Source organism: Phoca vitulina, unplaced genomic scaffold, assembly GCF_004348235.1.
Source record: "Phoca vitulina isolate PV1807 unplaced genomic scaffold, GSC_HSeal_1.0 scaffold10, whole genome shotgun sequence".
Taxonomy (NCBI): domain Eukaryota; kingdom Metazoa; phylum Chordata; class Mammalia; order Carnivora; family Phocidae; genus Phoca; species Phoca vitulina.
Genome location: NW_022589713.1, coordinates 43,262,627 through 43,279,597, shown reverse-complemented (window position 1 = coordinate 43,279,597; position 16,971 = coordinate 43,262,627). Strand labels below are relative to the sequence as shown.

Below are 16,971 nucleotides of genomic sequence, written 5' to 3'. Positions count from 1 at the left end.
TCTCCGCTTTTCATCTCCCATTCCAGTTCATGCTCTGCTTTCATTTATTCCAGTGAATATGCTCCACTGAGCTCACTATTGGACTTGCATGTTGACCAACTATATGGATACTTTTTAGCTTTATTCTTGCTGGACTACCCAGCATTTGATATATATATTTTTTATTTTTATTTATTTTTTTCTTTCTTCCTTCTATAACAGCACTCACCAGTAGAATTTTCTTTTTTTTTTTTTTTTTAAAGATTTTATTTATTTTTTTGACAGAGAGAGACATAGCGAGAGCAGGAACACAAGCAGGGGGAGTGGGAGAGGGAGAAGCAGGCTTCCCGCTGAGCAGGGAGCCCGATGCAGGGCTTGATCCCAGGACCCTGGGATCATGACCTGAGCCGAAGGCAGACGCTTAACAACTGAGCCACCCAGGCACCCCTCACCAGTAGAATTTTCTGTTGTGGAGATGTTCTACATCTGTGTTGTCCGGTATGGTAACCAACAGCTACATGTGGCGATTGAGCATTTGAAATATGGCAATCTGAAGAACTAATTTTTAATAAAATTAAATGTAAATAACCACATGTGACAAGTAGCTACCCGTATTGGACAGTGCAGTTCTGGAAATACTCCCCATTTTTTTTTCCTTTGTTGCACTAAACTCAGTATCACAACCTAATTGCTCAACCCAGATACCTAAGATTCTTCTTTAATTCCTCTTACCCTACTTTAAGTTCTCTCATTTATTACAACCAGTCTGTTGTTTCTATTTCCAAAGTATTTCTCCAGTGTAGCTATTTTTGGTGCTTAGTTCTACTACCCTAGCTTAAGCCACCACCATCACCTGGACTATTTGCTGTAATTTCTTTACAGGTTTCCCTTTATTTCTTGTCCCCTTTTCAGTTTTTCCCATTATAACCAAAATCAGCTTTTAAAAACTCAATGGGTGCCTGGGTGGCTCAGTCAGTTAAGTATCCAGACTCTTCTTGGTTTCAGCTCAGGTCATGATCTCAGGGTCCTGGGACTGAGCCCTGCCTTTATCTTTGTGCTCAGCAGGGAGTCTGCTTGAGATTATTTCCCCATCCCCCCTCCTGTCCCTGCACATGCGCAAGCGTGCTCTCTCTCTCTCAAATAAGTAAATAAATAAAATCTTTAAAAACTCAGTGGGATTTTGTTATTCAGATTATAACCTTTCATGGACTTTCAGTAGCACTTAGGGAAAAAAAAGCATTCTTTACCAAAGGCTAGAGAACTCTACAGGATCTGGCTATTTTCAGCCTCATCTCATTGCACTCACTTTCCCACTATAATTAAACACTGGTCTCGAGGTTTCATTCTTAAACGTGATCAGGGCTTTATTACTCTGGGCTTCTGCACATGTTACTTCTGTTTCTGGAATGTTCCTGCTCTGCTCCTTACATGCTGTCTCTTTTGCGTCCTTCTTCAGGTCTCGGCTTTTGAAGGTTACCTTCAAGAAGCCTTTGGCCACTATATGTAGGACCTTCCACTTGTCCTTGTGTCATTCCACTCCCTTCTCCTACTTGTTACTTAGTTATACACATACCGCTCTTTCAAGGATGCAAGGACGATGTCTGCTTTAATCGCCACTGTCTACCCAGAATCTGTTATACCTCCTCACATGTAGCATTTGCATAAACAGTTGTTGAATAAATGAAATCTACACATACGTTGTATTTATGCCATTGGTATTGCTATATCCTTGAACTTTTCAGTAAATGAATTGTGGGGAAACCTGTGGAACAGAAAATCTTGATTAACATCACAAATTGGCAAATCGAGAAAACAAAGAACATAATACACCATTGAGGCATTCATATATACCTCCAGGTTATGACTCTCATTTACTGGTGTATTTTTGGGCTTAAAATAGAACAGAGATTTAGAGCTATTCCTTGAAGGTTTTTTTGTATTGAGATAATGAAAGTAGTCACATTTTGAAAATAAAAGCTTCCTAGCTCACTCTACTTTCTGTAATATTCTGCTACTCTTCCTAAATATAAGAGAGCCTCATGATTATGAAACCTGTTACTACGGTAAGGCTGTCAAAGGCAGCAAAAATGTCCTTCTGTTTGGGAAAGTAACATAAACTTCGTATGCATGGTGAGATACAGAAGGTTGCTAAAGATTAAGAAGAATCGGGGCACCTGGGTGGCTCAGTCAGTTAAGCATCTGATTCTTGATTTCAGCTCAGGTCAGGGCCACACCCCCTCTCGTGCTCACTGTCTCTCTCAAATAAATAATATCTTTTAAAAAAGAAGGTTACAGTAAGAATCTGTGTTGTCTTAATGAAAGGTATTTCTTAAAGAGCTGACCCTGTGGTTACTCTGTGGAGTCCCATTTGTTTTATTATTTAACTTGAGTTGCTGACCGTTACATACATAGAGTTGGATATGGTTCATCTACAGCTGTAGCCCTTTGCTGGGGGTAGCCGTGTCAGCAACATGTATGACACTTTAAACAAATTTAAAAATGCAATGCCAGGGTCCTATCCCAGCCCTACTGGGTTAAAGAACCATGGGGATGGAGCGGAGTCCTCTGTGTTTAAATTTCTAGGTTAGAATCATTGGAAGGATCTGGTAGCCAGTTTAAAGGGTCCTTCAAGCAAACACGGAGATCTTTAAAAAAAAGACTTTAAAAGGCATACATATATTGAGGCCTAATTCTGGTTTAGTCCATACCTGGTCTTAATGGCCGGAAGTGTTTTTCCCAAATAAATGGTCTTGATGTGGCTTTCATATGTCATTTGTTCCAGTTTTGTTTTTCACATAAACTGTTTCTGGAGGTACAGGCAAAAGCAGTGTGTGACCTCTCAGCAACCTGTTAACTTTCTTAAAAAACGCTTTCTGTTACTGGGTCTTCACATTTAGGTCTAATGTACTTAATTAAAAATGTAAACTCTGTTGCCTTTGGTTTGTTCTCCATGAAAGTATGTAATAAATAGGTGAGGGGATGGGCAACTACTGTCCTCCACCTGTTTTTGTATGGCCTGAGGACTAAGAATAGTTCCTATATTTTTTAATGGCAGATTAAAAAGTCAAAAGAAGGATCAGATCTCATGACACGTCAAAGTACATGAAATTGCAAATGTGCGATTTCCATGAGTAAAGTTTTACTGGAACACAGCCATGCTTGTTTGTGTACATATTGTCTGTGGCTGCTTTCACACTGTAATAGAGTTGAGTAGTTGCAACAAAGATCTTTTTTAAAAAAACATTTTTATTGTTGGAAGTATAGTTGACATACAATGTTGTATTAGTTTCATGTGTACAACATAACGATTTGACAGTTCTGTACATTACTCACTGTTCATCAGGATAAGCATAGTCACCATTTGTCACCATACAATGCTATTACAATATTGTATTATTGTCTATGTTTCCAATGCTGTACTTTTCATCCCTGTGATGTATTTATTTCATAACTGGGAAATATATATGTGTATATATGTATAAAACTGAGAATTTGTACCTCTTAATTCCCTTCACCTGTTTCACCCATCCCTCACTCCTTCCCTCTGGCAACCACTAGTTCTCTGTATTTATGAGTCTTTCTGCTTTTTTGTTCATTTGTTTTTTAGATTCCACATACAGGTGAAATCATATGGTATTTGTCTTTCTTTGTCTGACTTAGTTCGCTCAGCGTAATTCCCTCTAAGAGGTCCATCCGTGTCGTTATGAATGGCACCGATTCCTTTTTTTTTTTTTCTTTAATGGCTGAGTAGTATCCCGTTTGTGTGTGTGTGTGTGTGTGTGTGTACACACACACACACACACACATCTTTATCCATTCATCTATGGATGGACATTTAGGTTGCTTCCGTATCTTGGCTATTGTAAATAATGCTGCAGTAAACATGGGGTGCATATATCTTTTCCAATTAGTGTTTTCGTTTTCTTTGGATACATACCTAGTTGTGGAGTTACTGGATCATATGGTATTTCTATTGTTAATTTTTTGAGAAACCTCCGTATTGTTTTCCACAGTGGTTGCACCAATTTCCACTGCCACCAACAGTGCACAGGGGTTCCCTTTTCACCACATCCTTGCCAACACTTACTATTTCTTGTCTTTTTGATACTAGCCATTCTGGTTTGTGTGAGGTGATAACACATACTGGTTTTGATTTGCATTTCCCTGATGATTAATGATGTTGAGCATCTTTTCATGCATCTGTTGGCTGTCTATAGGTCTTCTTTGGAAAAATGTTTATTCAGGTCCTCTGTCCAGTTTTTAATTAGATGTTTGGGTTTTTTTGGTGTTGAGTTGTGTAAGTTCTTTATATATTTTGGATACTAATCTTTATTGGATATATCATTTGCAAATATTTTCTCCCATTTGGTAGGCTGCCTTTTCATTTTGTTGGTGGTTTCCTTTGGTGTGCAAAGCTTTTTATTTTGATGTAGTCCCGTTTTATGGCCTACAAAGCCTAAAATAATTACTGTCTGGCCCTTTACGGAAAAAGTTTGCTGACCTCTGTTTCAGATATACGTTCTTCATAAATGAATCCTTCATGTTCCTAAAGGCATTTAAGAAGTCTCCTAGGTTATATATAATTGTTTTTTGGTTATCTCAGCCTTTGTATTATTTCATTTGTCTTGCTGTCTAGTTTTTTTGAACATCTTTCTTATTGGCACATTCAGTCCATCAAATCTTTAAAAGCTTGGTATGTGCTAAGCACTTTGGATACAATGAGAAAACTAAAGATAACAGCCCCAGCCCTCACCGTGTTCACACATTGAACTTTTTTTTTTTTTAAGGTCTCTGTGCTGTATGGTGGGAAACTCTTATAACAAGTGAAAAAGAGGAAGGTTATTGCTAAGGGGTATAAAGTAATGCATTAATTACTTCTAGAAGTCATTGAGTCCCTTGCTGTTAATTCTGCCTATAGCCTGAACCTAGAGATTAACATCTGGAGACTTTCTTGAAATAAACTCTTACATCTCCTTGGAGTAATAAGCTTGTGTTTGAAAATTTTGCATTTTCTTGTCAGCAGTAGTGCCATCTAGCTAGGCAGGAGTCAAAGTATGAAGTATGTAGTGAGTCGCATCTTAGATTGTTTTGTTTTGTTTTTTCCCTGTAGTCACTGTTCAAAGAATGTAGTTCTTTTTGCTACCCTTTCTCTTGCATTGATCTGCAACATTGTTAAATACGAATTGTCCTTAGCTTTCAGATGGGGGTGGGATATAGGATTTGATTAAAATTTCATGACTCTGAGCTTAAACATAAGACCTGGATTTGAATTTTAACTGATCAGTTTATTAGCTGTACTCTTATATTAACTGCTCCTAGTCAGGCTTTTAATCTGATAATTTGGGGAATGTTGTCTACTTTATGAGGTTTCTGGAAACATTCAATGGGGTAACATTAGACTCAGAACTCAAGTTACTAAGCATTTAATTATGATACATTGTGTCAAGGGAAAAATTAGATGTTTACCTGATATTACAAGGCAACATCCTAAAATTATGCTGTAAAATATATTTAAAATAAGTCAGCCAAATCTGGCATTACTTTGTGATGCAGTTGATTCTTAGAATAGTGCCATTTTAATAGAACAAGAACTGAATGAAAATTTCTATTAAACTACTAAAAATAGGAAAATTATATAATTAAATAAAATGTTATTTTTCTAAATATCAAAAAAATGCAGTGTTTGATTTCCTTGCTTTTAGAAAACATTATTTTTCCAAAGAATATCTCTTTTTTTTTTTTGCCTTGAGGTACTAATGGTTGGTTGAGAAGGTTCCACATTTTTTTCGCAGAGAGTCTTAAAATAGGCCACTTAGCTTTCATACTTAGAAATGTTTCCTTCATGTTCAGTATCACTGGCTAACACATATGGGGCTAAATGATATATTTTCTTGGACATTTATCATTTCTAATACTATTGTATTACATAAATTTAATTCTGGGAATGTGTGCAAAAATCTTAAAATATGCAAATGTTTTGCATATCAGATATGTGTTGAATTTTTTTTTCCCTAAAAATATTCATTATTTTTAATGGCTACATAGTTATCCACTACCCCTTCCCACTTGGGTGATTTACAATTAATAGTAGCTTCCTGATTGGTGTCCCTGCTTTTCTTTTGGCCCCTCACCCTCTTTTTTATCCATACAGACACTAGAGTGAATTTTAAAAGGCCTAAATCACAGTACATGCATCTCAGTGGCTTCCTAGTGCACTTTGGATTTTACTCTACATCCTTATTGACCTGGTCCTTTCCTCTTTTCATAGTTCCCTGACATCTTGTTACACTGGTGACCTTTTTAGTACCTTTACCAAACAGCTCATAACCTTCCTTTGCACTTTTTCTCTGCATGAAGTGTTCTGTCCCGTCTTCAGGTGACTGGCTTCTCCTTCTCTGCTCAGATGTCCCTCCATCATCCGTCACTCTTACCGAGAGTAGCCTTCCTCCTCAGCCAGTTACTCTGTTCTCACCTTGTTTATTTCCTTCACAGCAGTTCTCTTTAAATTGTTTTGTTTTTATTAACTTTCTAATCATAGAATGCAAGCTTTACTAGATGTATGAGCTTGACTCTCTGACTCTCTTATTCACTGTTATTGCAGTGCCAGTAATATGAAAGGTGTTACGTATTTGTTCAATGGATGAAAATATATTCCATTTAATAAATTATTTTTTATTCATTCCCTTGTTGATGAGCATTTGGGTAATTTCCAGCAATTTCTATGACTGCTTCACTGTGCAGACCTCTTGGCATACTTCTGTGAATATTCCTGCATAATACATTTCTGTTTTAAAAATGGAATTTTAAAGTGAGAGGGTATTTACACTTACATTTAATGGGTAGTGCCAACTTACCCTCCAGAAAGTTTCTGCCAGTTTAACTACAGTTAACTCTTGAATAATGAGATTAGGGGCACCAGACCCACACAGTCCAAAGTCTCTGTATAACTCTGACTCCTCCAAAACTTAACTTGCTATAGCCTACTGTTGATAGAAAAAAAAAAAAAAAGCCTTACTAATAACATAAACAGAGGATTAAGACATATTTTGTGTGTTGTATTATATACTGTATTCTTACCATAAAGTAAGCTAGAGAAAAGAAAATGTGAAGAAAATCATAAGAGAAAATACTTTTATTACAGTACTGTATTATTAAAAAAAAAATCCATGTATACAAGAAACAAGTGTTGGCAAGGATGTGGAGAAAATGGAACCCTCTTGCACTGTTGGTGGGAAGGCAAACTGGTGCAGCCATTGTGGAAAATAGTATGGAGTTTCCTCGAAAAATTAAAAATAGAACTACCATATGATCCAGTAATTCCAGTACTGGGTATTTACCCAAAGAATACAAACACACTAATTTGAGAAAATATTATGCACCCCTATGTTTATAGCAGCATAGCCAAACTATGGAAGTAGCCCAAGTGTCCATTGATAGATGAATGGATAAAGAAGATGTAGTTTATATGTAATGGAATATTATTCAGCCATAAAAAAGAATGAAATCTTGCAATTTGCAACAGCATGGAGAGAGCTAGAGAGCATAATGCTAAGCGAAATGAGTTAGAGAAAGACAAATACCATATGATCTCACTCGTGTGGAATTTAAAAAACAAAACAAATGAGCAAAGAAAAAAAAAAGGCAAACCAAGAAACAGACTCTTAACCATAGAGAACAAATTGATGGTTATCTTTACTGGTCTGATAAGCAAAATAAATGAGTTTCTATTCTTTTGTGTATATTTATTGCTTGCTTTCTATTTTTCCTTTGAAATGATGGTTCCTGCCCTTTCCCTGATGTTTTTTTCTTACTGATTTGTCCTTGGTTCTTTGTGTACTGTGGATATTAGCCTTTAATCTTATTTTACCTGTCTTGTGTCCAGCGTGTCATTTTTTAAATTACTTTGTATGTGGTGGGTTTTTGTTGTTGTTGTTATTGCCTGGAATTTAAAAATTTTTATGTACACACACAAATAGTCCAGAGTTTCAAGTCATACTTCTGTTTGGCTTCTTACCATCATGTATTTCTATATATACCACCCTTGCTTATATATACCTTGTTTTATCTCATTGTTTTGTTTGATTTCTTACATGTAAGTATTTGATAAATGTAGGTTTAATTTTAACATAGTGAAATGAAAATAGATGAAAAAAGGATAAAAGAAATGTTTTTTTCGAAGACAAGCCCGTTTCCTGATACTGTTAATCACATAATCCACCTGTCTCCCGCTACTTGAAGTATCACCTCTTTGATTTATTAAATTGCCATATTATATCTTGGTGTTGTGTGATTACAATAGTCTCTTATCCATTCATATCCCAATTATACAATTCTTTAATTGCTGTGGCTGTTGATTTATAATGTATTTTAGTATCTGATAGAATTGGTCCCGTCTCATAGTTATTTCAGTCCTTTTTTTTTTTAAATTATCTTTATACTTCTATTCCAAATGAACTTAAGAACCATTTTCAGTGCTAAAGAAATCTGAGAATTTTGGGGGACTACATTAAATTTATAAACTAAATTAGAGAAAGCCAACAATATCTTATTAATATAAAAGTTTTCCAGTCAAAAAACATAACTCCATTTAATCTTGTATGTACTTTGTTTTTATTGTTGCTTTCATGAATGAGATCTTTTTGTGATTATATTTTTCTAACCTATTTGTATATAAGAAAGTAGTTTGTACATAATGGTCCCTTTTATTAAAAATCTAGTTTAACTGTGAACTGCTTTCTGTGCAGCCTTGTCACACTGTAACTTAAAATGGGTGTGAAAGTGTCTCTAGAGTGTTAAAGAAAGTCCTCAAGTTAAAAAGTATTTAGCTAATCATCATTTTGTGAACTCGAAAGAGAAGCAGGATTTTCAGTTTCAGGATATGATGGAAACAGACCCTCCCACATCCCACATAGCTTATAGTCTTTAGCCTTCTAAAATAGACTTGTAGCCTGGTTAGCTTTTGTGACTGCTGCCTCTTTAAGGAGACAGAGTATTTATTTTATCCTCATCTTTGAGACTTGAGTTTGTTAGGTTTAGTTGGTTTGACAAAAATGTACATGAAATACTTACGTCTTTTATGGATAGTTCCATTTTAATTGTTTGAAAATAGTAAAGTACAAAGATTTTCTCATATTTTGAAATCATATTTGGAGTTTACCTGAAATGTTCATTTCCTTGTTTTATTTTTAATCAGTTATTTTTGCTATGCAAGATATAGAGAATAATATAACAGTCATGTACTCATGGGTGAACCAGATTAAGAGATGTATGTATTTTTGCTGTATTTATTTGACTTTAAAAAAACGCTGGAGAGTTGAAGGCATCTTTAATACCCTTCATTTCTGATTCTCTTTGCACCCAGGTATTAAGCAGCTGGCATGTAATCTTTGTACTTTCACTGCATCAACAATATCAACAACATTAAACATTTTTTTAACTTAGCTGGCATAAAATTATATTTGGAAATTATAAAAATGTGCCTGTGTAGATAAAGGCTATTTCCTATGTACTTTGAGATAGCTGTATTTTAAAATATCTGTCTTTTTGGTTGCTTAGATTAATATAGGCTAAAGAAAAACTATCTGCTTTTTGTAGTGATTTGTTCAAAGTGGATAAAGTGAAAGTGTGTTTTAAAACATTATCTTTTTTTCTGAAGTATCCAGACTGTTTTAGGATTACGTTACTGACCAAAGATTCTGTGTGAAGCTACTCATTGGTGAGACTAAGGATATATCAGAGTGTAAAGAATATTACCATAGTCGATTATTTTAAATAGTAAAATCGTATTTTCGGATATACACAGGAGGCCTAAATATGCTATACCAATGATTATTCAAGGAGCTTCTTATATGTAACATAAACATGTATTTTATAAAAATATAAAAGGACAGGGACACCTGGGTGGCTCAGTCGTTAAGCTTCTGCCTTCGGCTCGGGTCATGATCCCAGGGTGCTGGGATCGAGCCCCATGTCAGGCTCCCTGCTCGGCAGGAAGCCTGCTTCTCCCTCTCCCACTCCCCCTGCTTGTGTTCCCTCTCTCGCTGTGTCTCTCTGTCAAATGAATGAATAAAATCTTTAAAAAAAAAAAAAATATATATATATATATATATATATATATATAAAAGGACTGCATTAAGAATCTGGCAAGCCGAAAAGGCTACATGTGGCAAACAAACAAGAGAAATTAAGCATGTAATTTCAGAATTTAGAAAAACTTGCAGGTGGTGTGTACATTAGATGGATGGACATGGCTACTGTAGGTTGTCCTGAGGTAACAGTTGATGCTCCTCACACCTTGCTTGGTAGGCTGGCCACTCGTACGGGGTCTTCTGTGGAAAATTGTCTGCTTATGTTCCCTCAGTATTATGGAGCTGTGTATCAAAGGCCTTATAAATTCTTACCCTTTTAACCCAGTAGTTGGAGCAGTCCTCATGTGGAAGGTAAGTGGAAGAAACTAAGAGAATCGTTTATATGCAAACATTTTTGTTCAGCATTGTTTGAATAGCAAACTAAATGGGGGAGGATTAAATATTCAAGAAAGGGAGATTTGGTTAAATTATAATACAGATATATGATACAGTATAGATGAAAATATTTTGTTAGGGTCTACAATACAAGGAATTGGTTTTTGTATGTTTATATTAAAAGAATACCGATAGTAAATTTAATAAAATACTGAATATACCAAAACATCATTAACTGTGTATCATTATGATGGGAACGATAAGGAAAAATATTATTTTATACTACGCATATATATGTTTTACTTTATAGGTAGGGTAGAGAATAGGGAAGACAATAAAATGAAGGAGGGAGAGAGATCATTTGGGAAATGTCCTAATTTTTCCTAGTCACAGACAGTTCATATTCTAGTAGCGATTTTTTCACCCTATGTATTTAAAGATAATACAAAGGGCATTAATGTTAGGCGTTTTGGAGGAGCAAAAGTGTCATTAGGTATTTGTTTTTTATGGGCTGGTAAAGGGAGATTCCTCTCAGAATACACAAAGACATAGCTGAGGAGTAAAAGTAAGAAGGAAACTAGAGTGAGTTGTGATTTAAAGTGTTACTGATGAATGAAAAGTGCCCAAACAGGAAGATTTGAGGAGACTGTAAATTTTTTAACTGGCAAGGTATTAGGGATGGTTAATAAAAATGCATTATGTTTCTCAGGAAACAAACTGAGGGTTGCTGGAGTGGGGGGTGGCGTGGGAGGGATGGGGTGGCTGGGTGATGGACACTGGGGAGGGTATGTGCTATGGTGAGCGCTGTGAATTGTGCAAGACTGTTGAATCACAGATCTGTACCTCTGAAACAAATAATGCAATATATGTTAAGAGAAAAAAAGATAGGAGGGGAAGAATGAAGGGAGAATCGGAGGGGGAGACGAATCATGAGAGACGATGAACTCTGAAAAACAAACTGAGGGTTCTAGAGGGGAGGGGGGTGGGAGGATGTGTTAGCCTGGTGATGGGTATTAAAGAGGGCATGTTCTGCATGGAGCACTGGGTGTTATGCACAAACAATGAATCATGGAACACTACATCAAAAACTAATGATGTAATGTATGGTGATTAACATAACAATAAAAAATTAAAAAAAATTCAGCCACAAAAAAAAATGCATTATGTTTGTGCTTTTAGATTTACAAAGCAAATATTACTTAGAATGGTTTTTAATCCCTGAGGATTTTTCGTAAGTTTATCATGCTCCTGAAATAGAGTCGTGTTTTCTTACTTGAAAACGGAATAAGTGATTGGCTTTGGTTCTTCCAGTACGGGTTATTGGAAAGTGAATTGTTTGCATGAACTGCCAGTATAAAACTGTGGCTTTATAATCTGCTTTATTTTTACATAGCAGAGTTACTCCTAGTTAGTAATACTGACATTTTGTGAAATCTAAGGTAATTAAGATAATTTGTCCTAATGGGAACTGGAGAAGTAAACTTTAGTGTGAAACCTGTATCATGTCAAGAATTCTCAAATGACTTTGACAGAAGACCACTTAAGGTATACAAGGTGAAGTAGACGCTCCAATTCACTCCTTGTGAAATTGAGTCACAGCTAGTATATAACACTTTTATAAAAGTGTTCTGGTATGCAAAAAATATCCTTTTTATAGCCACATAATGACCTAATGTATGTAACTTACTTTAAAATTATTCTGTGGGAGGGCACAAATACTACATAATATTAACAGTCATTAAGTATAGGTGATGTGGGTGTTCATTATACAGTTGTGTCTACTTCCCTGCCTATTTGAAATTTTTCCTAATAAGAAAAAAGAAAAGCCTAGAATGCTTAAGTAGTCCTATTAGAAAAGCTGAAGGAAAAATTGCTTATTAGTAATACTTTGAATAAGGTGGGGATCAGGATGAATTTTTCACCTAGGTAGAAATTATTAATATATAAAGGGTATATATTTTTTTCTATTCCGTATCTTGTTAAACACTTACAGAGTTTTAAATCAAAAATTGATAAATTTTGAGATAACTGGAAAGAATACATTTTTAACAAAAAGAAAAAAATAAAAGGAAGGATGCATGTATCCATTACCTCACTAAACTGGATAAATTGGCTATCCTGGCAATCCTCTTTCTTTGTTAAAGCACCACTTGGTGGTGATAAAGCTGGCAAGACACAAAGCATTCTAATGCAGTCTGTCGTTAGTGATCACTTGCATTGGGAACATTTAGTGCTTCATAATTCGTTAGCATTATGCCCTCCCTTTATCTTGAGTTGGTACTTAATGGGCTTTTCCCCATTTTTGTTTCTCCTAATTCTGAAATGGCCATTAGTTGGAGCTTTGATCCTCTAGATTGATCATCTTGTTTCTTCTCTCTTCTCTTTTGTATATTGAGCATCTTTCTCCTTTATGCTCTAAGAGGTTTTTTATTCTCACCTTTGGTTATTTAGTGAGCTTTTTATTATCTCCAATCTTTTTGAGGGTAATAAATTGAAGCATTCTGTTTCCTTCCCCACCCTTAGCCTTTTTTAAAATTCTGTGTTACTCTGGAGTCAGTTTTTCTGTTGGTTTTTCTTGAACTTTTTCCTTTGATATTGAAGATTTTTCTGATGTGTTTGGTAAGTCTTGGTTAATTGGGACCTCTAGAATTGGGCCCCTAATGATTGGCAGGGTGTGGTGGGGGGGGAGCCAGCCCTTGGGCCGAAAGTTCTGTCCACAGGAAGGATGAGGAAAGCTTTCCTTTTGGGCAAGATTCTGGCCTAGTTCTCTTTGGACAGTATATTCAATTTCTAAAGAAATTTCTAGAGTGAAGAGTTCTCATATTTTTGGAAAATTTGGATTTGTCTGCAGAGTAATGTAGGAGTGAGTTGGTTATTGTGTTGCTTATGTAGATCCCCATTTTCCTTCCTACTTTTTATTTCTCAGCCTGCTGGATTGACACTTGCCCTCCCTCACACATAGGATTGTAGTGAAGAGCAAGAATAATTCTTTTGTATGCTGCATAAAAAATTTAAAGTGCTATAAAAATAATAGTATTTACAAGTCCCCAACATACAAACTGATGTTGTAAGTTTGGAATAGGAGCTTGCTTTTTTCCATAAAATCATTATAGATTATGATCAAATTACAGATCAGCCCATATAAACAGATTTTACACAGTAACATGGCAAAATGTTTTGCCTTTGCATCAGCAACAAGGGAACAATACTATAAATGTTTTTGCCTTGAAGCCATGTACACTTAAACCTTGAACAGTGCAGGGGTTAGGGGCACCAACCCCTCCGCACAGTGGAAAATCTGCATATAACTTTTGACTTGTCAAAAACTTAACTACTAATAGCCTACTATTGACCAGAAGCCTTACCAATAACATAAAGTTGATTAACACATATTATTTATGTATATTATAGTGACTAGTTGGTTTCTGAACCCTGTGGCATTCATTGGCCAAAGGAGGAGCCTAATGTAGGACATGTTTTAGGTCGCCTTTCCCCGAAGTATACCGGGAGCTGGAGTGGGGAACTCAGTTTCCAGAGAGTCGGAAAAATAAAAGCTAAAATGCAGCATCGGTGAATAGAGAACTTGGGTATTTCTCAAAGTGTGGTCTGCAGATCATTTGTGCATCCTAGAATGTTCATTAAAAATTCAGGTTTCTATGCCCCACTCCCAATCAAAACATTAAACACATAATCCTGCTTGGTATCTTAAAAGATTCTTACTGACAGGAACCACCTTTATTATTTTCTGTCCTTCATTTTGCTGTGTACAAAGATTGTCAGTTGTTTGTACTGTGGACACTAAAACAATTGTGTCCACCACTCTTGTCATCTTTACGTGTCAAGTGATCTTTGTGGTTATAAAAATCTAGTACTGGAAGAGCAATTTCAGGAATAATTAATACATGCTTCCTTTACATTTGAGCAAATAGGACTTGAGAGTGTAGTTTCCAACTTTAGACTCCTTTTTACATTGATAGAATACACACTTCACACTTAAATATTTTAGTCCCTGTCTTTACATATTGGTAAGCCAATATGTAATTTGTAGTGCAAGATAAACTTGTTTAGGGGAATACTTTGTGATAAAGGAAATTTTATTAGGAGTGTCTAGTGGCCATGAGCCTTTAAACAATTCTCATTTGCAAGTAGTTTCCCATGTGATTCAGTATTCTGACTATTACACAATAAAGCCAAAATGCAAACATAGATGCTAAGATTTATATATATAAATATATAAATATGTAATTACACATATGAGTAATTAAGCTTTTTATAATCAAAACAGCATTAGTCAGTAATACTTATATTTATAATACACCATTGCTATAAATTTGAGCTAGAAAAATTTTACTAAAAAGGTGCTTTTTGTGTTGCAGACTTGCATTTGAAAAGTAATTTTACTTCTTAGTAAAAGATTAAGTGAAGGTATTTTAGATGGCATTGTATCAGGAAAGAAAAACCATTTAATGAAAATCTGGTGTGGGTTTTTTTTTTTTTTTTCCCCATGTCCAATTCCACTGTCCAGAATTTTTCAGTGAAAGAAGTTAAAAAGGGAGAGAGGCCTTTTGGGAACTCAAGGAGGAGTTGATTTTGAATAGTTTTTTTTTCCCCACTTTGGCTTTCACTATAAATTTTCTTTACCTACAATAATTATGCTTTCTGACCTCCTGAATAACTGTAATTTGTATTTCTACTTAAAAAGAGGTGCTTGTTAATAAGAGGAATTTTTACTTCGAGGTTCAGCAGTGGTGGAGCTGTGGTTGAGTGTTACGGAGGAGACTGTGGAGTCTGGGTTTCACTCTCACATGATAAAAGGGGATTTGGGGCTTTTCATGGATATCGTCCGTGATGTTTAGCAGGCCATCCTAGTGACTGAAAAGTACTAAAAACAAACTAATTTTAAATCCTAATGATTTGATTAACTCTTTTAGGGTATCTGAAGCACACCATACAACGGTTTTGAAAATCCCGTGTGGGCAATGGCTACCCAAGGTTTGTATCATAAGTCTTTAGTTACTGAATCGGGGCTCTGCTTCATTGCCATTAACCCAGTCTGGCTCAGATCCCCCTGCTTTACTCTCTCCCTGCTTACTTGTCAGGCTACCTTTTGCTCCATTTTCTGCTCACTCCTCCTAATGGCTTGGTGAAATAGCAAACAAGCCACCAGTAGGAATCTAGTCTGGATGACTGCTTCTGGAGCCTGGATGCAGTACCATTCTTCCACTAATTCAGTGAGTAACTGTTAGGTGGTCCCCTAAGAGTGCAAATATTTCATCACTGAGCTAATCCTGGCTATTGTTATTCTTGGCTGTCTTTCAGATTTGACTATTCCTAACAATATTTCAGTGGGTCGTCATATCACAGATTTTTAAAGTGAAGATAACATTTCCGTGGTAGTAATGCTAACCCTGTTTGATTTTTATAGCTGATTTGATGGAGCTGGACATGGCCATGGAGCCAGACAGAAAAGCGGCTGTTAGTCACTGGCAGCAACAGTCTTACCTGGACTCTGGAATCCATTCTGGTGCCACTACCACAGCTCCTTCTCTGAGTGGTAAAGGCAATCCCGAGGAAGAGGATGTGGATACCACCCAAGTCCTGTACGAGTGGGAACAGGGCTTTTCTCAGTCCTTCACTCAAGAACAAGTAGCTGGTAAGAGTGTTACTGCCTTAGTATACTGAGTCAGAAGTCAATTTTGAGAATGATTCTTAAAAAAGTTAGTGTGTAATCGCTTAAATAAAATGATGTGGTAAAGAGAGGGGAGTGATTGTGATACTACCTTACCACTTAGGGTAGCACAAATTCAGGTGAATGCTGAATTATGGATAGTGAGTGCTGATTATCTTTTCCAGATATTGATGGTCAGTATGCGATGACACGAGCTCAGAGGGTGCGAGCTGCTATGTTCCCTGAGACCTTAGATGAGGGCATGCAGATCCCATCTACACAGTTTGATGCCGCTCATCCTACTAATGTCCAGCGTTTGGCTGAACCATCACAGATGCTGAAACATGCAGTTGTAAATTTGATTAACTATCAAGATGATGCAGAACTTGCCACACGTGCAATCCCTGAACTGACAAAACTGCTAAACGATGAGGACCAGGTAAGTAACGATACAGCTAGCTTTTAATCTGTTTTGAAGGAAACTTTCAAGGAGGGAGCCTCAGAATGTCTACCCAATATCAGTATTTGAAAACTAATGCTGTCTTTTAATTCCTATACATTATAGGTGGTGGTTAATAAGGCTGCAGTTATGGTCCATCAGCTTTCGAAAAAGGAAGCTTCCAGACACGCCATCATGCGTTCTCCTCAGATGGTGTCTGCTATTGTACGCACCATGCAGAATACAAATGATGTGGAAACGGCTCGCTGTACTGCTGGGACCTTGCACAATCTTTCTCATCATCGTGAGGGCTTGCTGGCCATCTTTAAGTCTGGGGGCATTCCTGCCCTGGTGAAGATGCTTGGGTAAGAAAACATGGTCAGAATGCTTGAAGCTAGGAAGGCGAAGAGTGCCATCACAGC

The 16,971-nt window shown here is 36.3% G+C and overlaps 1 protein-coding gene across 3 annotated transcripts in view; it reads left to right on the top strand.

Moving 5' to 3' along the window:
* CTNNB1 (catenin beta 1) overlaps positions 1 to 16,971 on the top strand; it is a 39,851-nt gene that overhangs the window by 11,290 nt on the left and 11,590 nt on the right. For all 3 annotated transcript variants that reach the window (XM_032408930.1, XM_032408929.1, XM_032408928.1), the window contains exons 2-5: positions 15,374 to 15,434; positions 15,868 to 16,095; positions 16,296 to 16,549; positions 16,676 to 16,914. In XM_032408930.1, the coding sequence (XP_032264821.1) occupies positions 15,422 to 15,434; positions 15,868 to 16,095; positions 16,296 to 16,549; positions 16,676 to 16,914 (734 nt within the window). In that variant the 5' untranslated portion in view covers positions 15,374 to 15,421. The remainder of the gene's footprint in view (positions 1 to 15,373; positions 15,435 to 15,867; positions 16,096 to 16,295; positions 16,550 to 16,675; positions 16,915 to 16,971) is intronic.